Source organism: Nelumbo lutea, chromosome 3 (genome assembly GCF_056320005.1).
Source record: "Nelumbo lutea isolate HS-2025 chromosome 3, American lotus-T2T, whole genome shotgun sequence".
NCBI lineage: Eukaryota > Viridiplantae > Streptophyta > Magnoliopsida > Proteales > Nelumbonaceae > Nelumbo > Nelumbo lutea.
The window spans coordinates 53,323,863-53,350,617 of NC_142686.1; the positions used below are offsets into that span (position 1 = coordinate 53,323,863).

General features: G+C 40.9%; 1 protein-coding gene across 1 annotated transcript; it reads left to right on the top strand.

The window, feature by feature from the left end:
* On the top strand, positions 1-24,995 carry LOC148865002 (coatomer subunit beta-1-like). Its single transcript, XM_088974315.1, has 4 exons — positions 1-2,410; positions 4,558-5,067; positions 24,157-24,242; positions 24,644-24,995. Exons 1-4 carry the CDS (start codon positions 362-364, stop codon positions 24,846-24,848), a joined length of 2,850 nt encoding a protein of 949 aa, XP_088830441.1. The 5' UTR covers positions 1-361; the 3' UTR covers positions 24,849-24,995.
* Positions 24,996-26,755: the final 1,760 nt, after the last annotated feature.

Genomic DNA, 26,755 nt, shown 5'->3' on the forward strand with positions numbered 1-26,755 from the left:
TGGAAGTTTGAACTCTTGACTACCAGATAACGGAAGGATGCAGATTTTTCTGGTTACAAGATCTCAGAAAACGCAGATTTGAGAGAGGGCAGTTTCCTCTCTCTCTCTCTCTCTCTCTCTCTCTCTCTCTTCTCTCTTTTCGCGATTTTTCAGATCCATTCATATAGCTTCCACAACAGATCAAAACGTAAGAAACGTAGTGTTTCGATCTGGTGTAGGAGCAAGGAACGTCTGTGAATTTCTCTGTTACTACTCGATTCTCAAACCTTAACAATTGAAATTATTGAATTTGCAGCACGAGTTCTGAGTAGTTAAGGTTTTGAAACAGGCGTTGTAGAATTTGGAGGAACCACGGTAGGAAATGGAGAAATCTTCTTCGCTGTTAATTCACTTCGACCGAGCAACTCCTGCTCTCGCTAACGAGATCAAGGAGGCTCTTGAAGGAAACGATGTTGCTGCGAAGATCGAAGCAATGAAGAACGCCATCATGCTGTTGTTGAATGGAGAAACCATCCCTCAGCTTTTCATCACGATTATTCGGTATGTCTTGCCTACCGACGATCACACGATTCGGAAGCTTTTGCTTCTGTATTTGGAGATCATCGATAAAACGGATTCCAAAGGGAAAGTTCTCCCGGAAATGATCCTGATATGCCAGAAACTCAGGGATAATCTCCAGCACCCGAACGAATACATTCGTGGTGTTACTCTGAGATTCCTTTGCCGGATGAACGAGACGGAGATCATTGAGCCATTGATTCCTTCGGTTTTGTCCAATTTGGAACATCGTCATCAGTTTGTTAGGAGGAATGCAATCCTTGCGGTTATGTCGATCTACAAGCTTCCTCAGGGGGAGCAGCTTCTTGTCGATGCACCGGAGATGATCGAGAAGGGGCTTTCGTCTGAGCAGGACCCTTCGGCCAAGCGAAATGCTTTCCTTATGCTCTTCAATTGCGCTCAGGATCGTGCACTCAATTACCTCCTCACCCACGTTGATAGTATCCCTGAATGGGGGGAAGCTATTCAGATGGTTGTTCTGGAGTTGATCCGAAAGGTTTGCAGAACGAATCCGGGAGAGAAGGGGAAGTACATTAAGATCATTATTTCTCTATTGAACGCACCATCCGAAGCCGTTATTTATGAATGTGCTAGCGCGCTTGTTTCTCTCTCGTCCGCCCCCACGGCTATCAGGGCTGCTGCCAGCACCTATTGCCAGCTTCTTCTCTCTCAGAGTGACAACAATGTTAAGCTTATTGTGCTTGATCGTCTGCATGAGCTCAAGTCTTCTCACAGAGATGTTATGGTTGATATGATCATGGATGTACTCAGGGCTCTTTCTAGCCCCAACCTTGACATTCGCAGGAAAACAATCGATATCGTTCTCGAACTGATAACTCCTAGGAATATAGATGAGGTTGTTCTCACTCTGAAGAAGGAAGTCATGAAGACTCAGAGTACGGAGCTTGAGAAGAATGGCGAGTACCGGCAAATGCTCGTTCAGGCTATACATTCTTGTGCTATCAAATTCCCTGAGGTGGCCAGCACTGTGGTTCATCTATTGATGGATTTCTTAGGGGATAATAATGTTTCTTCAGCTATAGACGTGATAATTTTTGTGCGAGAAATAATTACAACTAACCCAAAACTAAGAATTTCAATAATAACAAGACTCTTAGACACCTTCTATCAGATCCGTGCTACACGAGTTTGTGCTTGTGCTCTTTGGATCATTGGAGAATATTGTCTCTCTCTTTCAGAAGTTGAGAATGGAATTGCAACCATTAAGCAGTGTCTTGGAGAACTTCCATTCTACACTGCTGCAGAAGAAAAGAATGCTGTAGATGCTCCTAAAAAGTCTCAGCAAGTTAATTCTATAACTGTCTCCTCTAGAAGACCCGCGATCCTTGCAGATGGGACCTACGCAACCCAGAGTGCTGCCTCAGAAATTGCTATCTCTCCTCCTTCCATTGTTTCAGGGTCCTTGGCATCTCCTGGGAATCTGCGATCTCTCATCCTTACTGGTGATTTCTTCCTTGGGGCTGTTGTTGCCTGTACACTGACAAAGCTTGTTTTGAGATATGAAGAGGTTCAGTCATCAAAGATTGAAGTTAGCAAAACATCTAGTGAAATCTTATTAATCATGGTCTCTATGTTGCAGTTGGGACAGTCTCCGGTTCTTCCACATCCAATTGACAGTGACTCTTATGATAGGGTTGTGCTTTGCATTAGATTGTTATGCAATACTGGCCAGCAGATTAGGAAGATATGGTTGGAGTCATGCCGTCAAAGTTTTGTTAAAATGCTTGCAGAGAAACAGCTGAGGGAAACAGAGGAGATAAAAGCAAAGGCTCAAATTTCTCGTGCACAACCAGATGACCTCATCGACTTCTACCATTTGAAGAACAGGAAGGTAAGACTATACTGCTTTTGACATCTCTTATATGTTGAGAGTTTAGAATGTCTAATAAACACAGAATTACTTTTTTTTTCTGTGAATTATACAGAATTGTTGCCTTTCAAGCTTCAAGGTTTAATTATATTATACAACTTTTCACACCTTCCAATACCCTGGGTGGCATTAAAAGCTGTATAAAACAATTAGACCTTAGAAGGTGAGGGCAGATCTCTATTACCCATTGTAACACTAATCAAATTTTGCATATAATGTATACTGTATAGCAAAGGCAACAGGTTGATCTTCATATGCACATGCATAAAGTGTGAGAACAAATCCCTTCTGACAGTGAGCCTTTGCAATCCCCTGACTGTTTCTGGGTAGACTTAAGAACACATTAAAGCAGTATTGTATTAACTCTCCTAGATGGATGATGTGTCTGCATTAGATTCTGGCACTATATATTCTTGATGGATGCATCTACATGACATTTCCTCTTTTATGTTCTAGCTTATTTGACAAAAATGAACAGCTAATGTACAAGATGAATTCTATCTTTCATATGTTGTATAGTAACTGCTTTAAAAACTGACCTGGAAATGGAACCAATTTTCTCCAGGGTAGCAGATCAGCAGTTCAACCTTTTCGGTCAAATGGGTCAACCCATGACACCATAAACTAAATAATAAAATAACAAAATACAGAAAATGCAGAAAAAAACATGACATGTCTCTAATACTACATATTTATCATATTAAATAAAAATAAGTGATGAATGAGAATTATTGTTATTAATGATGGGAATAAATGTCTAACCCATGATCCATTGACTAGGTTAAGTGGTTCAGCAGTTCATTCGGCAAGGCTACCATGCTGTTAATTGAGTCAATGGTTTTTTGCAAATGAATGCTTTAGGGGTGAAATGGACCTAGAAATATTGCCAGGTGACAGGTTGACCTGTCCAACCAACTAGTTCAACCATGGATTGAAAACATTTTTTAGTTACACTGGCAACATTTTATACTCTTTTTTGTAGGTATATAATATTAGAATTCAAGAAATATAAACTATATTAATGTCTATACTAATCCATAGACATGTCTGTGAGTCCATGTTTTCTTGTCTTCCTGAGTCAAAACTCTTGGACATGCATTTGGACTCCGACTCCTTTGTCTGTATCCATGCAACACTGCCTTAAAGTCTGTAAGAACTTCATATAAATTTTTGTCCTATTCTAATTTTTACCCAAATTCCTAAAATTGTTACTTCTAGAGCTAAATTTATACCAAATAAGTTGTGAGCCTAATCATATCAAGAGACTGTTTGATAAAAGCTGAAGTGGCTCAACTGAATGACTTATTGCTTTGTGCTTTAGCGAATAAGTTATTAAGTAGGTTATGAGCTCCTTAACAGCTGAAGAAAAGGCATGAATATTTTATTATATAATCTCAAATATAGATTTTTGTACCACAAATTTTTTTTAAATGATTATCCACTAAAAGACAAAGCAATAAGTTGTTCAGTTCAGCCAGTTCAGTCATTATCAAGCAGCCCCTAACTTAGGCTATGTTTGGTTTGATAGAAAATAAGAGAGAACAGCAGAAGGCATAGTCAACACTAGGGGTGATCATTTCTAGCCCGGCCCAAAAGCATGGCTTGGAACTAGGTTTCGCCTGGCCTATGATGACCCCTTTTGAACACACTCACAGGGAAGTTGGAAGACCTCGTCTTGAGTGGAACACCATTCCATGATTTATTCCCAAGAGGCTAGATGTATTCATCTTAGAGTCAACATATGCTGTTTAGACTTTTAGTATCCCTTGTTTCTTGATCTTTTGAAGGCAAGGAGTTTTTCTTTTATGTTCATATTTAACCAATTAACAGATCTTCTTTGAACATGTCTGTTATTGATATGTTAAATTACAAGGAATCTAAAATGAAAACTTTTCTGCATGAATCTTCTGGGTTTTGGATCCCTCTCTCCCCTATCACTCTAAAATAATGTTATCTTATGCTTCTTGTAGCTAATCAAATAAATCCTTTGGGCATGTTTTGCAACAGAAAACTGAGCTATGAGTGACCAACTCAAGACTGTTCTGGTTTATGACCAGTTTACTGGTCCATGAAATATTAGCATCTATCTAAGTTACCTTCATTTTCAGGGAATGAGCCAGCTTGAGTTGGAAGATCAGATCCATGATGATCTAAAACGTGCCACTGGAGACTTTTCCAAGGATGGTGATGATGCAAATAAGCTCAACCGCATTCTTCAACTTACAGGATTTAGTGATCCTGTGTACGCTGAAGCATATGTGACAGTTCATCATTATGACATTGTCCTTGATGTTACCATAATTAATCGAACTAAGGAGACACTACAGAACTTGTGCTTGGAGTTAGCAACCATGGGTGATCTCAAGCTCGTGGAACGTCCACAAAACTATACACTAGCTCCAGAATCAAGTAAGCAGATAAAGGCAAATATTAAGGTCTCATCAACTGAAACAGGAGTCATATTTGGGAACATTGTCTATGAGACTTCGAATGTACTTGAACGAACAGTTATTGTCCTCAATGACATCCACATTGATATCATGGACTACATCTCTCCAGCAAACTGTGCTGACTGGGCATTCAGAACTATGTGGGCTGAGTTTGAATGGGAAAACAAGGTATCTTTATTATGCAGAGTTACTTACACTTGTCTGATTATAAAAAAACATTGCTTTCACTTAGCTTTTTATGATAATTATTTAAACAGAAAAAGCAATAAAAAAATTTATTAATTGTAAGAAGGAAAAAAGAAAACACCCAATGAGTCTGAGAGGGTGCATTACAAACCACCTAAATCTGACTCAACAAAGAAAGTTCAAAGAATTGAGAATAATATAAGTTATCCCCAGGCCCTGGTGCCCCCCATTCTAGTTCCATTTTAGTAAATCCTTGTCATTGCAAGAGAACAACAAAGCTCTGATCCACCAAAATGAGCATTGCATGCTCACTACCTTGGTTCTCTGAACAAATGTCTAATATTTAAGTAGAACATGCTTCATTTTTTGAAGAACTAGAATAGATGAATGGCTACTGTTTGTTAAGCATCAATAACATTCAAGCCAATTAAAGTATTTCTCCAAGTCAGTATGGTGAAAATTGAGAGAGCATTGGATTTCCTTGTTTTTTTTTTTAAGTTAAGATGGTAGAAGAAACTATATGGGAAAGAATGGTGTTAGTGCCATCCTTAAGACTTGAAATCTACTAATGATAATCTCACTAATGTCTGATCGATCCATCTACCTCCAGTTTATATTCAATTTTGACCTTTCCCCTTCCCTGTAGCCTTGGTGGGTTTCTGCAGAAATATCAAATAGATTGAGAACGTCTGTCCAAATGAGCTTCCAACCAAATTCCTTTTTTATACCATGCGGAACACCATCATCAGACCCTGTGCAGAGAAGGGCATTGCGCCATCTATCTGTATGGCCTCCTCTGATTCAGATTCTTACATATGGTTTTTGGCGCTCAGATATTTGTATGTAATTGGGTTTTTTATCCCTAATGTCCAATCCATCATTATTCAAAGAACTGATTTTCTCCACGTGTTTCTAGCTGAGAGCCTTTTCACTTTGAGCATCTACCTCAGGTTGCTAGTGAATATCTATTTTTGAGATTACAATCTAGATGGGTTAATATTAAGAAGGAAAAACAATTTGCTGGGTCAGTTGTGTGTGTTGTGTGTTTTATTTTTGATAGGAAATGGTAACTTTGATTAAAAATCTTAGTAAAAAGTGAACAGGTTCAAGCCCTAGAGTTAGTGAAGCTGAACCCCAACACAGTCAGAATTACAACTCAGCCCAGAATAATTTGCTGGGTGAGTTGTTCAGACTCTTTGCTTGATGATACCCATTTTATTAGCCATGCTGCGATATATAGAATATGGTTTCAGTACATTGTTATCAAAACATGGTTTAGTAAAAAGGGTATAGGAATAATCCATGTTTAAAAGTAATTTTGTTTCAAAAGTATGGACACAAAATGTGGTCAAAGATAGACTTCTTAGAGAAAAATGACAGTAAATATTCCGTTTTATTACTATGTTCTAGTCGGGATACATCATGTCAAGAAATGCATTTTTTTCTTTTTTCTTTTTTTTTTTTGGCTTGTCTAAAGTTTTAAATGAAGTTTACAAAAGTACTGTGTTTTGTTTTGGGGAATACGGAGTTTAGAGTTTTGTGGGCAATGACTGCATGCTAATTTTTACTTTGTCAGCCACATCCCAATAATTGAATTATAGTACTGCAATAATTAGTTTAATGTTTTTTTCTTTTTTGTTTTTGTTTTTGTTTTTGATCAGAAACAAAGAAAATTTTGTTAAAACTAATTAAGAAAAAGGTTACAACAAGAGGTTATTAAATCTGAACACCCTTTACATCAAAAGAACCCCACCATCCCATTACAATTGAGTCCTGTTTTGACTGTTGCTACAGTAGTCCGAACAGGAAGAAGAAGAAGAAGAAGAAGAGAAGAAGAAGAAGGGTCTGTCGAAAATCTGATGGATTACCCATTCAGTCGACCCCCTTAATCTATATTAGGTTCTAATCATACTTACAAAGACAGAAGTGATCTTACTTAAGTGTGGGGCAGAGTAACACTAATAACACTACCACATAAGCAAGTTACTTAATAAACAGAAGAAGACTAAACTACCCCTATTCGGCACATCTTAACACTCCCCCTCAAGCTGGAGAATATATGTCATATAATCCTAGCTTGTTACATAGATAGTTCACTTTCCCTGAGCTTAGAGCTTTTGTAAACAAATCTGCCCACTGGTCATTGGAGCCCACATGTTCTGTATTTATTTCTCTGGCAAGAACCTTCTCTCTCACAAAGTGGCAATCAACCTCTATGTGCTTTGTTCTCTCATGGAAGATAGGATTGGATGAGATATGTAGTGCAGCTTGGTTGTCACAGTACAATTTCATAGGTTTATCCATGTGAAACCCAATTTCTTGTAGGAGATTCCTCAACTACACTAATTCACAGGTAGTGTGAGCCATGGCCCTATATTCGGCTTCAGCACTGCTTCTGGCTACAACCATCTGCTTTTTACTCTTTCATGTCACAAGATTTCCTCCCAGAAATGTGCAATAGCCTGTATTAGATCTTCTACCACTCACTGAGCCTACCCAGTCTGCATCTGTATACCCAACTACTTCAAGTTTTCATCCTGGTTTATACAATAGCCCACGGCCTGGAGCACCTTTCAGATACCTCACAATTCTAAGGACTGCATCCTAGTGAGGTATACGAGGGTTCTGCATGAATTGGCTCACCACACTGACTGCAAAGGAGATGTCGGGTCTCGTGATAGTCAGATAGTTCAGCTTTTCCACTAGTTGTCTATACCTTCCAGGATCTTCAAATATTTCTCCTGTATCACTGCTCAACTTAACATTTGGTTCCATAGGGGTCTCAGTCGGTTTTGCACCTAACAATCTTGTTTCTTCCAATAGATCAAGGACATATTTCCTTTGGCACAGATTCACACCTTGTTTTGACCTGGCAACCTCTATTCCCAAGAAATACTTTAATGTTCCAAGGTCCTTTGCTTGAAAATAATTCTGTAGAAATACCTTTAGTTTGCCAATCCCCAATTTATCACTACCTGATGACAATATCATCCACATAGACCACTAATAAAATCTTCCCAGCTTCTGAGTCATAGTTGAACACTGAGTGATCAACCTGGCATTGTTTCATTTCAAAACTCTTCACCACTTCGCTGAACTTCCCAAACCAAGCACGTGGAGATTGCTTCAACCCATAAATTGCCTTCTTTAGCTTGCACACCTTACCACCCTCCCCCTGAGCAACAAACCCAGGTGGTTGCTCCATATATACCTCCTCCACTAGATCACCATGGAGGAAGGCATTCTTTATGTCAAGTTGAAAGAGAGGCCAATCATACATAACTGCCAAGGAAATCAGGACACGAACGTAACCAATTTTAGCCACCGGTGAGAATGTCTCCATATAGTCCACACCATACACCTGTGAGTAACCTTTAGCAACAAGTCTGGCCTTCAGACGCTCCACACTACCATTTGGCAAGTATTTCACAGTATACACCCATTTACAGCCCACCGCATGCTTCCCAGGTGAAAGAGTAGTAAGTTCCCACGTTTGAGTATGTTGAAGAGCAGAAAGTTCCTCCTCCATTGCCCGCCGCCATCCAGGTGAACTAAGAGCTTCTTGAACATTGTTAGGTAGGGAAATAGAAAACAAAAGTGAAACAAACTGGCGATGTGAGGCAGAAAGACGAGATAATGAAACAAAATTGGAAATGGGATGGAGTGTGGAACTACATTTACCTTTCCGTAAGGCAATGGGTAGGTCAAGATCTGAAGGTTCAGCAATAGGAGCCATGAGAGGATCCGCAGATATCGTTCGACGTGTATACACTTGTCGGATCGGTGGTCGTTCAGTGGTGACCTGCACTGGATGAGGAGATGAGTCTACTCCAACAACAGCCTCTGGAACTGAATCACTGACAGGAAGAGGAAGAGGAGGTAAGGGTGAGGACAAGGGTGCTTCATGACTGGAGAAGAAGGGGACAGACTCAAAAAATGTGACATCAGGGCAGACATAGCACTTTTGGGCAATAGGATTGTAACACTTGTACCCTTTTTGAGTCCGAGAGTAGCCAAGGAAGACACATTTAATTGAGCGTGCATCTAGCTTGTCCATTCCAGGACTCAGATTATGAACAAAGCACACACAACCAAAGACACGAGGAGTTAATGGAAACGGAGATAAAGTGGGAAACAAGATGGAGAAGGGGGACCGACCATGAAGAATAAAAGAGGGCATCCGATTAATGAGAAAACATGCAGTGAGTACGGCATCACTCCAAAACCGTTTAGGAACATGCATGTGGTGAAGCATAGACCGAGCAATTTCAAGAAGATGATGATTCTTCCGTTCAGCCACCCCATTTTGTTGAGGGGTGAAAGCACACGAGGTCTGATGAATAATGCCATGTTGTTCTAAATACTGTTGAAATGCAGTAAGAAAGTATTCACGACCATTATCTGAACGAAGAACTTTGATTGGTACACCAAATTGTGTGCGTATTTCAGCATGGAATTTTTGAAAAATGGAAAATAATTCACTTCTTTCTTTCATTAAGTAAATCCATGTCATTCTTGAACAATCATCAATAAAGGAGACAAAATACTTGTACCCATTATAAGACTCAATTTTGATCGGACCCCAAACATCTGAGTGAACCAAAGAAAAATGACTCAACATACAACTCTCAACTCTTGGACTGAAGGACACACGATGGTGTTTACCAAACTGACATGACTCGCATTGTAAAACTGACAACTGACTCAATGATGGAACCAACATCTTGAGGACCTTGAGAGATGGATGTCCCAGTCGGCAATGCCATTGTAGAGGAGTAAGGGAAGTCTGAAGTGCAATTGAAGATCCACCGCCGTCAAGGTAATACAATCCACCAGCTTCATGCCCCCTACCAATCTTCTTCCCCGTCTTGAGATCCTGAAAAACACAAGTGGAAGGAAAGAAGGTAACAGAACAGTTAAGAGCTTTGGTTATTTTACTAACAGACATAAGATTGAATGGAAACTTAGGTACGTATAAAACAGATGATAAAGGGACAGAAGCCAAGTCAACATTACCAACACCACAGATGGGAGATGAGGACCCATTGGCAAGTGTAACAGTTTGTGGTGTGAAGGTTTCAGCAAGAGAAGAGAACACACATGGGGTCCCGGTCATATGATCTGAGGCTCCAGAGTCAACAATCCATGAAGGAGTTTTAGATGACATGCAAGCGATACCTGATTGGGCATATGTGGCAGTGGTATGCTGTGAAGTAGTTCGAAGTAACCGTTCATACTCATCACACGGAACACTCACCATCTCCCTCCCAGAAGTAGATGTAGATGTGGAAGGAGTTAGGTCTACCAGTTTACTGTCACTAATAGCAACCTCGCCTGCTACAGCATGATTAGCCCATTTAGAGGGAGAACCATGTAGATCATAACAAAAATTCACTGTGTGTCCATCCCTACCACAATGAGTACACTTCCTTGTAGCGTTATTTTTTCCTCTGCCACGACCTCCCCCTGAGTCACGGCCACCCCTACCAATCATGGAATTGCCACGGCCCCCTTTGGAATGACCTCCCCCTCTTGTACTATGTCCACCACCTCTAGCTATCACAAGTGTTGATCTATCATACTGTGTGGGGTTCTCTGTCTGGCCCAAAGAGATTCTACGAAGTCTTGAGAATACTTTCTCAAGTGTAGGAAGAGTAGAGCCCCCCAATATTTGAGCTCTAACTGGTTCATATTCCGACTTCAGCCCCACTAAAAATCTTGTAACATCTAGGTGCTCCCTTTGCTGTTGCTGAACTTTAATATTTGGAGTAAGGGGATGATAGACATTGAGTTCATTCCTTATATTCTTCATGCAAGCATAGTACTCTTCTATTGTTTTGGTTCCTTGTTGCAAATCAAAGTACTCCTGATACAGCTGATATACTCTTGTTGTGTTATCTTGTCTAGAATATAGCTTCTTAGCATGCTCCCATATATCCTTAGCCGTATCAAGGAACATGAAGTTGGCACTGATTTTGGGTTCCATACTATTCCACAACCAAGTCATGATTTGAGCATCTTCTTGTTCCCAATCATCAAACCCTGGAGAGTCAACCGGTGGCTTCTCATCTCTAACATGCTTTGCTTTCTTCTTTGCCTTGAGAAGAACTTCCACGGATTTAGCCCATGGAACATAGTTCTCCCCATTTAGCTTAATTGAGGTCATTTGTACTCCTAGGTAGTTGGAAGAAATTACTACACTAGGTTTCTGATCATTGTAGCCATCTCCTATTGCTGCCATTGTACCTTTTCACAGTTGTCTCTAACTTTACTTCTCAGCTACAAGCTGATTGATGTTGTTCACAGTTTGATATTTCAGCCCCTATTGTAGCCTCTAAACACCACTGCTGACTTCACACACTTGTTCTTATCACACTACTGCTGACTTCACACACTTATGTCCCACATAAGCATCAGTTTACCATTCACTAATCACAAGTAGAAGCCCTCTTACAACCACTCAAGCACCACAACACAGCCAAATCTGCTGCACCCAGTTCAGACTTATTTAACACACTTAAGAGGGCATTACACAACCACAAGGAGTTCGGCAAGGTCACTGCATTCTACCTTATACTGTATCAAGAGGGCATTACACAACAACTTACAGCAGCCCTACACATTCGGCTACTGCACACACAGCCCTTCCTAGGGCAACAATGAACCTAGTTCTCTAGGTTCTACTCAGTAAAACAGCTTCTTGTAGGGTTTCTACCCAGAAATATAAGTAACACTAGAAAAAGAAAGAACCGACCTTCCTTTGAGAATATCAATCAACCATTCACTACTGAAGTCACTTTCCTTGTTGAAGAAGGTTATGCGCAGCAGAGAGACAAGTTGTACTGTTTCTGACCTAGGGCGAACCAGTTCTCTCCATCGACTGATCAGAAACGAAGGTGAAGAGTCACGAACAGTGCTGAGGTGCTTTACCAACTGACTTAGGTCAGGAGCATTGCTTTGATACCATGTTTCGACTGTTGCTACAGTAGTCCGAACAGGAAGAGGAGAAGAAGAAGAAGAAGAAGAAGAAGAAGAAGAAGAAGAGAAGAAGAAGAAGGGTCTGTTGAAAATCTGATGGATTACCCATTCAGTCGACCCCCTTAATCTACCCCTATTCGGCACATCTTAACAAGTCCAATACAAGTGATTTCTACGCACTCCTTGCTTAGCTAATCCATCAGCCAATCCATTAGTGGTGGACCTTCTTACCATCTACTTGAACATTCATAGCTCTTGACAACATCTTGAACCGCCTGACATCATTCCTGTATTGCCAAATCATCCCCCTCCTTTCTCAGGCGTCCAATTATTATTTTTGAATCCCTTCCACAACCAACCTTGTGATTCCCATTTCCCCAGCTTTTTATACCCCAAAAACAGCAGTGATTAACTCTGCCCTAACATGTTGTGTTAGAATATAATGGTACCACGTGACAAAATAAATTTTAGCTATATAATTATCTTGGTAAGGTTGACTTGGTTCAGATAAACTCATAAACGGAAAGGTCTTTCATACTTCTTATGCTTTTGTTTCTCAGATGCTATCTCATGGCCAAGTGAAACAAGTTAAATTCTAAAATGAGCAATTTGATGCAAAGAAGTATGCTAATACATGCACATGAGATCATGCATTTCTCTTCAAGACAACTAAACTGATTTTAGCTAGACATTCTTTGCATACTTGGATCTTATGCTGTTATGTTTAACAGTGCTACATGACATATAAACCTTTAAGTGGCATGCCACTTTTGTCTTCTTTTGATTGTCACTTCCATTGGGCTAATAAATATGCAAAGATTGTCACTTTTGTGGAGAAAACTTTAATTTTGGAAGGATATTGAAAGCTAAACTACTGTAGCCGAAGTAGCAGAAAAGAGGAGAAGAAGAAAAAATGCTGAAATGTCGAATTCGTCTTCCCAATCGACAGTACTATTATTTATATTAAAGTACAGTACAATGTTACATGAAATGACTGGGATGCCCCTGATTAGTGATGGGACACCCAGACGACTTAAAAACACTAAACAGACTTGGGCCCATTAACACAGGCCCAGTACATGACAACTTAAACTTAAATACAGGCTAATAAGAACTCTTATCAGCCAAACCATCCATACATACAAAACTTTCAACCTAACACTCCTCCCCCTCAAGCTAAGCATGGATGTCAATCATGTTTAGCTTGCCAAGAAGGTCCATGAACTTTGCTACAGCCAACCCTTTAGTCAATACATCTGCAATTTGCATCTCAGATGGAGTATAAGGCACACAGAGTTCACCCGAGACAATTCTTTCTCTAACAAAGTGCCGATCAATCTCAATATGTTTTGTCCTGTCATGCTGCACGGGATTGTTGGCAATGTTGATGGCAGCTTTATTGTCACAATATAGCCTGAGAGGACCTTCAGCCTTAATGCCAAGTTCATTAAGAAGAGTTCTGAGCCATAAGAGTGCAACCCCATGGGCCATAGCCCGATATTCTGCTTCTGCACTTGATCTAGCCACTACATTTTGCTTCTTACTACGCCATGTGACCAGGTTTCCTCCCACAAATGTATAGTAACCTGAGGTTGACTTCTTGTCTCCAACTGACCCAGCCCAATCTGCACCAGTGTAGGCTTCAATTTCAATTCTATTGTTTTTCCTGAAGAGAATTCCCTTCCTTGGGCAAGTCTTCAAGTACCTGAGAATCCTTTCAACTGCTTTCATATGAGGGATCTTTGGAGAGTGCATAAATCGACTGGCAACATGCACAGCATAAGCAATATCTGGCCGAGTGAGGGATAAGTATATCAGCTTCCCTACCAATTTTTGGTATCTCTCTCTATCACAGTAGTCCTCCCCTACTAATTCCTGCAGGCCATGATTCTGTTCTATTGGAGTATTTGCTGGCCTGCACCCCATCATGCATGTTTCCTCTAGGAGGTCAAGAACATACTTCCACTGACATATGTAGATTCCCTCTCTTGACTTGGCAACTTCAATCCCAAGAAAATATTTCAAATGACCCAAGTCTTTGATCTCAAATTCCGAAGCTAAAAACTCCTTCAGTCTTCTTATCTCTTCCAAGTCATTCCCGATAATTACCATACCATCCACATAAACAATGAGTGCAGTAAGTTTGCTATCATGTCTCCTTATGAACAAGGTATGGTTTGCACTACTTTGAGTGTACCCCACTTTCTTCATGGCCCCACAAAGCCTCTCAAACCATGCACGGGGAGATTGCTTCAACCCATATAATGCTTTCCTCAGTTTGCACACCTTTCTACCAAAATCATAGCCTGGTGGAGGTTCCATAAATACCTCTTCATGAAGGTCACCATTTAAGAAGGCATTCTTCACATCCAGCTGATGAAGTTCTCATGAAAAATTTGTTGCTAGTGACAAAAGAACCCGAATTGTGTTGAGCTTTGCTACTGGGGCAAAGGTTTCTTTGTAGTCAATCCCTTCTTTTTGAGTAAACCCCTTTGCCACAAGTCTGGCCTTGTACCTTTCAATAGACCCGTCCTCCCTGTGCTTTATAGTAAACACCCACTTGCACCCAATAGTCCTCTTCCCCTCTGGCAAATCCACTAATTTCCAAGTTCTTGCTTTCATTAGGGCTTCCATCTCTTCATTCATAGCTTCTTTCCACATTGGATCAGACACAGCCTCTGAGTACCTAGAAGGAACACGCATAGAGGAAAGAGCAGACACAAAGGAGTGATAGGTAGGAATAAATGTGAGTAAGAAACAAAATCAGCAATGGGATGCCGGGTGGTGCAAGAGCGAATAGGCTTACGGAGAGCAATAGGAAGATCCAAATCAGAAGTATGTGAGTTGGAAGTACCTTGGATTGTAGAGACAGATTGATCCGAGTCCAATTGGTTGCTGTCATGAGATTGAGGGCCCCTTTTTCTTCTGTTGTATGTACGTATTTCTTTTTGTTGCCTACTGGAGCCTTCAGGAACATCTGCAGCATCAAGAGAGGTAACCGACACAGTGGGAGCCTCACTAGGTTGACTTGGAATGCCATAACAAGTAGGAGGAGGAGAGGATGGAAGATCTGAGGTAGATAAGGGAACAAAAAAGGAGGGAGAATGAGAATCCTCTTCCATCCCACTAGTCTCGCCCTGAAGAGGATTCTGAGAAGACTGAAAATAGGGTTGAGACTCAAAGAAGACCACATCTCCGGTGACATACTTTCTCTTGGAGACAGGGTCATAACACTTGTAACCGTTTTGTGTAGGAGAGTACCCCAGGAATACTCCCTTTGTAGCCTTAGGATCCAGCTTGGTCTTCTTTGGATCCTTCACATGTATGAAACATATACAGCCAAAGACCCGAGGAGTTAGGGAAAAATCTGGAAGAGTGGAACACAAAACAGAGAAAGGGGTTTTTATACCAACACCTTAGATGGCATCCAATTTATCAGATATGATGCAGTAAGAACTGCTTAAGACCAGTATTGCTTGGGGACTTTGTGCTGGAATAGTAAGGCTCGAGATGTCTCCAATAGATGTCTATTCTTGCGCTCAGCAACCCCATTCTGCTGAGGGGTATAAGCACAGGATGACTGATGTAGTATGCTAGCATCTTCCATGAATAAGTTCAAGGATTTTTCAAAGTATTCAGCAGCATTGTCTGACCTGAATTGCTTAAACTTCTTATTAAACTAAGTTTCAACTATCTTGTAAAATGCCATAGTTATCCGTGGTACTTCATCCCGCCCTTTTAACAAGTAAATCCATGTGCATCGAGAGTAGTGGTCAATAAAACTGATAAAGTACCGGAAGCCATCAAAAGAAACAATGGGTGAAGGGCCTCAGACATCAGAATGAACCAAATCAAAAGGAGCACAAATATCATTACTGGAAATTGGATACACGGTTCTACATTGTTTTGACACTTGACATACTTCACAGGTTAAACTCTGACTTGAAATGCCCTTAAACAGTTCGGGAAACAACATTTCTAATGAGGAGAAAGACACATGACCTAGTCTAGCATGCCAAAGATGCAACTTAGCTTTTGACTCCACACTCTCCGGACTACTACCAGCAAATGCTTGTAAGGCTGAACCAATGTCTGCATCAAGATAGTAGAGTCCTCCATACTCATGACCGCACCCAATCGTTCTCCTTGTCAATCTGTCCTGGAAGACACAATGAATAGGAAAAAAAGTTATACTACAGTTCAAATTTTTGGTAAGCTTTGAAACAAACAAAAGATTTGAGGTGAGACTGGGAACATGCAAAACTGATTTAAGAGAGAGGTCCTTGCTTAGGTCAACCATTCTCTTTCCAGAGATAGTGGAGAAAGACCCGTCAGCAACTCTCATCTTATCCTGACCAGACAACAAATGATATGAAGAGAATAGGGAAGACATATGTGTCATGTGGTCAGTTGCACCGGAATCAATAACCCAAGAAGTAGAGTCAATAGATCCAGTGGCACTGAAGGCAGAAGCTGTACCTGATCTGGCAAGAGATATAGAAGCAAAAGAATTATTCCTTAGATGGGCCAATGCCTTGCTAAGGTCCTCTACCTCGCTAGCAGTGAAGCCCAAAGTACCAGTTCCAGAGGAATCAGCAACCTGTCCCATAGGAGAAGGAGACACTGTTGGTGTATTTTGTGAGTTGTCATCACTGTTGCTAGTGACGAGATTCTCACTTGTCGCAGGCCTGTTATCTCTAGAAGAAACTTCTCTAGGTATTGAAGACATCTTGACTGCAGCCACTGTGCAGGTGACACTGATTAAAACTAGCCGAAGCAGTTCTGAAGGTTCTGAACCAGTTCTGGAGCAGATTCTGATTAGCCGAAATGATCACAGCGGGTTCTGACAGCACTCGACACAGTTTCAGACTTGCCGAGACTATCACAGTTCTGAAACAGTTCAGTTACAGCAGCAAGCACGGAGTTCTGGACTGGTAACCGACCTGAAGCTAAGGATTCTCAACTATTGTGCTATGCAGACTCCACTTGAACTTCGAGTACTGCAACTGTAAAGAGAGTGCCCCTCCTTGTGGCCAATACTAGGACTGCTGACATCAGTCCTCAACTAGGGTTCACAGTGCTGAACAATCTGGAGCTGGCAGCACCCTAGGGTAATCTCACAGCAGTGGTGAGGGATTTCGGACTGATAACCAACCTGAACTTGGAGCTGTTTACCACTTTGCTATGCTGGTAGAAGTGTTCACAGTGCTGGTAGAACACTAGATAGACTTCACCTGGGCTGAACCGAAACTGCAACAGTTTGGGTACAGTAGCAAGTGAACAGTTCGAGGCTGCAACAGTAGCAAGTGAACAGTGGGCTCTGTAGAAGAAGCTAAATCTGTGCAAGTCTTGCTGGAGCACCGAAGTTGCAACTGTAGAGGAAGCTCTCCCCCTTTCGGCTAGTGCTAGGACTGCTGAAATCAGTCCTCAACTAGGTCTGTCCTATACAGACCTCTCTTAGTAGCCAAATAGCTACTATTTGCTGGAAATAACCTAATAGGACATCTACTTTTGGGTCTTACTTCCCTTGAGTCCTACAACCAAGAGAAACCCTAGGTTCGAATTTGCTTTACTCTTTTACACCCCTAGGTCTTTACTGCAGCAACCCAGAAAAGGAAGAGAGAAGATGAAAAGACAGCAAGAGAAGAGAGTGTGTGCCGGCTGAAACCAGGAAGAAGCAGTTGAAAAACAGCCCACTTGATGTATGGAACTGTTTGAGATTAGATGCAAACCAGAAAATGAACAAACAAGAGAGGAAGAGAAGAGAGAGCTGGCGGCAATGAGTGTTAGAGAGTAAGAGGTTCGAACATTACTCCTCTCTAACACTCTAAACATCTTATTAATAAGTTAATCTTTGACAAATTACAGAGAGGCCCTTGAGTGAGCAGGAAAATACAAAAAAAACAGAATATTACAGAGTATGGGCCCAGAATAAGGCCCAGGCCCACAACAGAGAGAGAAACATAACATAACATGAAATGACAGTCTATGGGCCATTCGGCCCATCTTCTCTACACTCCCCCTCAAGCTGAGCATAGATGTTAATCATGCCCAGCTTGCCAGTGTCATGTTGAAGCCTTGCCTTGGAAATGCCCTTGGTGAGAAAATCTGCCAATTGTCCTTCAGAAGTAATGAATGGAAGACACACTTCACCGGAGGAGACTCTTTCACGAATAAAGTGTCTATCAACCTCAATATGTTTGGTTCTATCATGTTGTACCGGGTTGTGAGCAATGTTGATGGCAACCTGATTATCACAGTACAACATCATGGGTTTGTCATGATCTACCCCAAGTTCTTCCATTAAGGGCCTTAGCCACAACAATTCCGAGACTCCATGTGCCATGGCTCTATATTCTGCTTCTGCGGATGATCGAGCCACAACTGTTTGTTTCTTACTCCTCCAAGAGACAACATTACCAGCCACCAGACTGCAATACCCTGAAGTAGATCTTCTATCATCAATATTTCCAGCCCAATCAGCATCAGTATAGGCTTCAAGTTTCAGATGACCATGTTTGGCAAATAGAATTCCTTTTCCTGGAGAGCCTTTCAGATAGCACAAAATCCGTTCTGCTGCTGCCATATGGGTATCTCTAGGAGCATGCATGAACTGGCTAATGCAACTGACAACATACGCAATATCTGGCCTGGTCATGCACAGGTACAAAAGCTTCCCAAGAAGTCTCTGAAAGACCCCTTTGTCTTCCAACAAAGTTCCATCCGAAGCTGAAAGTTTGTGACTCATATCAATAGGAGTTGCAGCTGGTCTTGCACCCAATTTTCCAGTTTCAGACAACAAATCAAGGACATATTTCCTCTGGGAAATAAGAATCCCATCCCTGGATCTGGCAACTTCTATGCCAAGGAAATATCTCAACTCCCCCAGATCCTTAATCTCAAATTCTGTATGGAGGAAAGACTTAAGGCCCAGAATGCCTGAGGCATCATCACCAGTCACTATAATGTCATCAACATACACAATGAGATACACTGCTAGAGACCCACTTTTCTTCACAAAAAGAGTATGATCTGACTGTGTCTGAACATAGCCGAATTTAACAAGTGCAGCTCTAAATCTCTCAAACCAGGCTCTAGGAGATTGTTTGAGGCCATAAAGAGATTTCTTCAGTTTACATACCTTTCCTTGCATATCTTTCCCATACATTCCTGGAGGAAGACACATGTAGACCTCCTCATGTAAGTCACCATTCAGAAATGCATTCTTTACATCTAACTGATAGAGAGGCCAATCAAAGTGAGCTGCCAGAGACAAAAGAACCCTCACAGATGTCATCTTAGCAACAGGGGAAAAAGTCTCCAGATAGTCAATCCCATATGTCTGTGTGTAGCCCTTTGCAACAAGTCTGGCCTTGTACCTCTCAATAGTCCCATCTGCCCTGTATTTAATGGTAAAAACCCACTTGCATCCAACTGGATCCTTCCCTTCAGGCAAATCCACCACCTCCCAAGTACCATTTTCATGTAGAGCATCCATTTCAGCCTGCATGGCATCTCTCCATTCTGGAATCCCAAGAGCTTCTGATACAGACCTAGGAATGGGGTTAGAAGCAACTGAAGAGAGGTAGGCACAATATGAAGGGGAAAGTAGGTCATAAGAAAGGTGTTTGGAAATGCAGTGTGCAGTGCACTTCCGCTTTCCTTTCCTAACTGCAATGGGGACATCAAGATCTGGGAAGGGGGATTCCAAGGGAGCTGAAGCAATACATGTTATCTCATCTGTGATTGGGAGGGTATGAGCCTCATCTGTTGTAAGGGAAACCACTTGCTCATTCCTGGATCTCTGCCTTTGATACACTTTGGGATTATGGGTAGGACGAGGAGGTAAAGAAATAGGAGCACTAGGACAAGAGGAATGAAGTGGCTGATCCTCCTTTGATTCATTTTGTGAGGATACAGATTTGTCAAGGGACTGAACTGGGACAGGAAGGGGAAGAGCAAAAACTTGTGACAGACTCTCCCCCTGTTGACAATGTCCTTCCTGAGAGGAACCATAAAAAGGAGAAAGTTCATCAAAGGTAACATCCATAGAGACATGTCTGGTGCCAGCCTTTGGATCAAAACAACAATAACCCTTTTGTGTGGGGGAGTAATCAAGGAAAATGCATTTGTGGGCTTTTGGTTCAAACTTGTGTCTCTGCACACTTGGAATGTGAACATAACAGGTACAACCAAACACACGAAGAGGAATTGGGAAGAGATCCTTATCTGGATGAAGAATACTGAAGGGGGATTTAAACCCTAAAACCCTGGATGGCATACGGTTTATGAGATAGGTAGCAGTAAGTACAGCATCACCCCAAAATCTTGTGGGAACATGTGAGGCAAATAAAAGGCTCCTTGCAACTTCAACAATATGTCTATTTTTCCTCTCAGCAACTCCATTTTGTTCAGGGGTTCTAACACAGGAGCTTTGGTGAATAAACCCCATGTTAGTGAGATACAAGGATAATCTCTTCTCAAAATACTCTTTTGCATTGTCAGATCTGAAAACCTTAATTCTGGTACCAAATTGAGTTAAAACAAGCTCATGAAATTGCCTCACAAGTCTCGGGACTTCGTCTCGGGATTTCATTAAGTATATCCAAGTGAATCTAGAAAAGTCATCAATAAACAGGATAAAGTATTTGTAGCCCCCCATAGAGGATAAGTGGTAAGGCCCCCACACATCAAAGTGTACAATATGAAAAAGAAAATAGGATCTTTTATTGCTCACAGGATAATTTTTTCTACAATGCTTTGACAACTGACATGACTCACAATTGAGACTGGACACACTGACTCCCTTAAACAGTTTGGGAAGCAAATGACTTAAAGCAGAAAAAGGTAAATGACCCAATCGACAATGACTCAACATAATTTGACTGACAGACTCTGAAGAAGTAGAACCAAAAGCAACATTCTTGGGATGATCAAAGCATTGGCCAGGGGTGTCGAGCAAGTATATTCCATTCGCTTCATGGCCACTCCCAATCACCTTCCGAGACTTCAGGTCCTGAAACACACAGTGAGAAGGGAAAAATGTTACACAACAATTCAATGACTTGGTCAAGCTACTTACAGATAACAAATTGGTATTTAACTAAGGTACATGTAGAGTGGAAGATAAGAGTAAAGAGTCTGTAGGCTTGACAGTTCCCTTGCCAGAAATAGGGGCAAGAGAACCATCAGCTAAGGTGATTTTGTCGTGACCAGGAAGCAAATCATATGACACAAACAAAGTGGAAAGGTTGGTCATGTGATCAGAAGCACCTGAGTCAATGATCCAAGGGGTCTTGGGATTACCTGAGGTAGATGCATGGTTAGCAGAAGCCCTTATACCTGAGTGAGCAAATGCAGTGGTGGCTGGACTTCCAGAAGGGTTGGATGATGAAGTTACACCTTCAAGTTGGCTGATCATCCTTCCAAACTTCTCATATTCAGCTTTCATGGCTGCCAATTGTGCATTTGCAGACTCAAACTCTGTATCTGTACTTGTGGCTGTATGTGCACTTCCTGTCTTTCTACTGTCATTCTTCTTCTGGAATCGGATAGGGACAAGACTGGGATGCAATTTCCAGCACTTGTCCTTAGTGTGTTTTGGCTTCTTGCAATATTCACACACCACCTCCTTCTTTCCTGTGCCACTGGGAGCTCCTGTAACCCCTTTGGGTTTGATTCCCATGTTTGCAAAATGATCATTGATACTGACCCCTTGAACCTGCACTTGCCTCCTACTTTCTTCACTGCTGACCAAAGTATATGCTTGAGACAATGAAACATCTTCCTTGGACAAGATGTTTTGCTTTGTAATGTCATATTCAGAATTCAGCCCTGTCAAGAACTCAAAGACCCTATTCCTTTCCACCAATTTCCTATATGTTTCAGCATCCTTAGGAGCATCCCATGTCACGGCCTCTATCAAATCAATCTCTTGCCATATAGATTTTAGGGTTGAGAAGTATGCTGCAAGTGACTTCTCCCCCTGTCTTAGATTCTTCACATCACTTCTCAGTTTGTAAGCTCTGGCAACATTCAACTTCTGGGAGTAAGTTTCTGCAACACTATCCCAGATTTCTTTAGCCGAGTTCATCCACAGATAATGCTGACTAATCTGTGGCTGCATTGAGTTCACAAGTCACCCAATCACTGTGTAGTTTTCTTGTACCCATCTCTCATAAGATGGATCATCCTCTGGAGGAGCTTTCTTGCTCCTAGAAATAAAACCCCATTTTCCTTTGCTACAAATGTGGATTTTCACTGATTGTGACCAAGCCAAGTAGTTGGTCCCATCAAGCTTAATTGTAGTTACAGCCAGCATAGAATCAGTTGGGGTTCCCAAAATCTGTCCATATTCAGCAGTATTCTTGTTTTCAAGGCTTGGGAAATCCATCATGTAAAGGCTCCAATTAGGATTTTAATAGGTTTCTCAAGGTACTGGGGTCTTGATGAGTTTAGTTTGAGCTGAATAGGCAACAACAACTAGCTCACAGAATCAGTTCAGACTTGATAACTGTGACAGTCCAGTTCGGTGGTAGTTTTTTCTTTACTGTTTCACCCTTTAAGGACACCCAACAAACCTCCAATCACAAGGTATTTCAGATTCTCAACAGCCGTTGTCCCAAAGAGAAGAAAACAGGGCCACAGTCCTTAAGAGACCTTTTGTCGAACACTCAGTGTGCAGTAGTTAACAGCCTACTGTTAACTAGAAGAAATCACTTCAAGGTGTTCAGTATAGGTCCAAGAAGAGGCTGGGATGAAGATGAGACTAGTACCATGTAGAGAAGATGGGCCGAATGTATGTGGGCTTTGAATGCTTTAATAGTCCTCCCAAACAACAAAAATAACTCAGCAAAGGACTGAGAAAAGACTTACAGCAAGAGAATCTCTGGTTTGAACTATAAACCAGGCCGAACACTTGTTCTCTGAGATAACTTCGAAAGTCCTTTTCTCTGATTTCAAATCAGGCCAAACAACTTGCTCTCTGATTCTTCCTGGTCACCGAACCCTTCTCCAAGTGTATAAAAACTTGGGCACCCTCCAATGACCTCCAAGAACCAGGCGGATGACTGTAAACTTTCAGCCCTAGAACCTCCTCATGTAGTTGGCTGAACTAGAACCACATGAGGGACACGCCAAGCAATGGCCCGCTCTGATACCAAGTTGAAAAACAGCCCACTTGATGTATGGAACTGTTTGAGATTAGATGCAAACCAGAAAATGAACAAACAAGAGAGGAAGAGAAGAGAGAGCTGGCGGCAATGAGTGTTAGAGAGTAAGAGGTTCGAACATTACTCCTCTCTAACACTCTAAACATCTTATTAATAAGTTAATCTTTGACAAATTACAGAGAGGCCCTTGAGTGAGCAGGAAAATACAAAAAAAAAACAGAATATTACAGAGTATGGGCCCAGAATAAGGCCCAGGCCCACAACAGAGAGAGAAACATAACATAACATGAAATGACAGTCTATGGGCCATTCGGCCCATCTTCTCTACAGAAGCTGATGCTCTGATACCATGAAAGCTAAACTACTGTAGCCGAAGTAGCAGAAAAGAGGAGAAGAAGAAGAAATGCTGAAATGTCGAACTCGCCTTCCCAGTCGACAGTACTATTGTTTATATTAAAGTACAGTATGATGTTACATGAAATGACTGAGATGCCCCTGATTAGTGATGGGACACCCAGATGACTTAAAAACACTAAACAGACTTGGGCCCATTAACACAGGCCCAGTACATGACAACTTAAAATTAAATACAGGCTAATAAGAACTCTTATCAGCCGAACCATCCATACATACAAAACCTTCAACCTAACAGATATATTTATAAGAGAAAAAAAAGTAGGAATTAATAGAGAGGCATTTTTAGGATGTTTTACAGATTGATCAGGAAGAAAAGGTTAGGGTAGCATTTCCTTGAGTTTATTCAATTAGCTTTTGTTTTCTTTTTCTTTTTCTGGTACAAACCACATAAGAATGCTCCCTTTTTTTCTTTTTCTGAATTCTCTATGCTGCCCAAATCATCTTTTTTTTTTTTTTTTAATCTTCTGCTGTGCTTGGATGATCCAGTGTATGATTTCATTTTCAGGTGGCAGTGAATACTGTAATTCAAGATGAGAAAGAATTCCTGAATCACATCATCAACTCTACAAATATGAAGTGTCTTACTCCACCGTAAGTTCTCACCCTTCTCCTCTGTATGTTCCTTTTATTGGTTAAGCTTCTTTCCAGTATATGGTGAAAAAAAGGAATAAACAAAATGTTAAATAAAAGGAAGAAGAATTAGAAATATCTTTTGTCTGGGCCCAATTAAAGCCTACCTGTTATGTGGTGGACATAATGCATATGCATTGGGGCAAGCCAGCATTTAACTGCCCCGCCTACAGGATGCTCCTACTTGTTGCCTCAATCAAAAAGAGAACAGAAAAATCCTCGTTATACTCTGCATGGTTTTGAAAGGCTTGCTCAATTTTGATCTATCCCATACATTTCTCCTTGACCTTCATATTGAGACTGACTGATCATTATTTTCTTTTTTATTATTTTTTTTCCTCTTTGTTGCTGTCCTGATACAGATCAGTGTTAGATGGAGAATGTGGATTCCTTTCTGCTAACCTGTATGCTAAGAGTGTATTTGGGGAAGATGCTTTGGTAAACCTGAGCATTGAGAAACAAGCAGACGGGAAGCTCAGTGGGTACATAAGGATAAGGAGCAAGACCCAGGGGATTGCCCTAAGTCTGGGAGACAAAATCACTCTAAAACAGAAAGGAGGAAGTTGATGGATAAGTATCATCATCCATTTTTCCAATCTGTGATTCTTTCTTCCAAAATTCAATATTTGTTCATTCATGACCTTTGCTATTCATATTATTTTGATTGTGATTTTTTCTGGGTATTTATAAGTTATAACACAAGTTTATGGTTTACATCTCTGGGGCTTGATGTACTCTTACATGCCTAAGGATCAGCCTTAGCACAGCCCTAAGAATTGAGCAGTCAAAACACAACCAAAATGTACTGGTCAAAGTTCCTTTTGTCCAAGTCTAGGCTTGTGTTACGGTATTGTTTAAAGCTAAATTGAGCTATAGAACTTAAAAACTTTTTTTGAGCTATAGAATGCAAAATAGTATCCTACACACTTGAGGCACTAGTCTAATACTGTTCTACCTGTGTAAAACTTGAGCTGACTGAACCCTCAACATGACCTAAGCTCAGGTCGGTATTTGAGGCCCAATTCAAAAAATGTTTCCAGGTAGACCTGTCTTTTGGGAAAGCTGGATAAGATTGAGCCTTGTAAATTGTTCAAGTTGCAGTATACAGCCACTTGTTTTCTCTATATTCTGGGCATTATTGTTAGTGCAGAATACTGTAGTACTTGGAGTCTTGAGAGTCTTTCAAATAGGAGAAGAAAAATAATTCTTTCTTAATTCTAATCATATAGTTGTTGTTTAAAAGATGGATGATGAAGACTTGGTAAAACCAGTTAAATTATATAACTTTACTTATTTGCACGGGTTCTTTTAAAGACTAGTTAAGAGACTGGCTCTGCTCCTCACAGACACGGAGCCCACGTGGAGGGAAATGATTATTTCTAACTTGGCCCAGCCCGGTCCGGCCCACAATACCACACACACATGATATAATCAATGGTTCGAACAATTCACCAGTTTAATTGTCTAATTGATGGTTTTTGTTAACAGGTTGCTTCAACTTACTAGGTTTGGTGTAAATCGAACCCACCTTCCTTTCACAAAATTGGTCCGCACAACACTTGCAGCTGTGCGATCGAAAATATTTCCCCATGAATGAAAACATACAAATACAAAAATGTTCCCATGCACGACTACAAATGTTGTGAAATGTAAAAGACCAATAATTTTGTGGGGAGGAAATCCAATTTCCTTTGAATGATAGATAAAACGGTCCTGTCATCAGAAGATTCAGAACCAATGACAGGGTGCAAATGCGGATGGAATCAGTCAACCATAGCAGGGAGCCAGGGCTTTAATATGCCTAGCCCAACACAGCCCAACAGTTGGCATTGCATAAATCAATAATCATAAAGCCAGACTAAGCCATGTCATCAAAAGGCAAGCACCATGGCAGGGTGAAATGATCATTGCCACCCCAAAAGCCTAAAACCCAAATTGATGAAAAAATGACTAATGAGCCCGTCGGGAACCGGAAGGTCCAGAACCAGAACCATCATTCGCTTTCGGCATTCGCATTCAGTGAGTTTATAATGCATATATCCTTTCCTTACCGTTAGACAAAATAAGAAACCCAAGGTAAGGACGTTCTCATGTGCATGTGCTTACAATATAAACTAGGGTTTCTAGCATACAAGGACAATTTTGGGGGTTTAATATCAATAATAAAAGTAATATATTTAAAAAATTTTCAAAAATAGATTAACTTTTTAAAAATAATATCAATAAAGGGCAAAAACACAATTCATCTTCTACTTCTTGTTATTTGTTCACCAGAGCCACCGTCCCTAGGGTTTCTAGCATATAAGGACAATTTTGGGGGTTTAATATCAATAATAAAAGTATTATATTTAAAAAAAATCAAAAATAGATTAACTTTTTAAAACTAATATCAATGAAGGGCAAAAACAGTGTTCATCTTCTTCTTGCCATTTGTTCACCAGAGCCGCCGTTCGCCTTCACCTCTGCCCACCTCC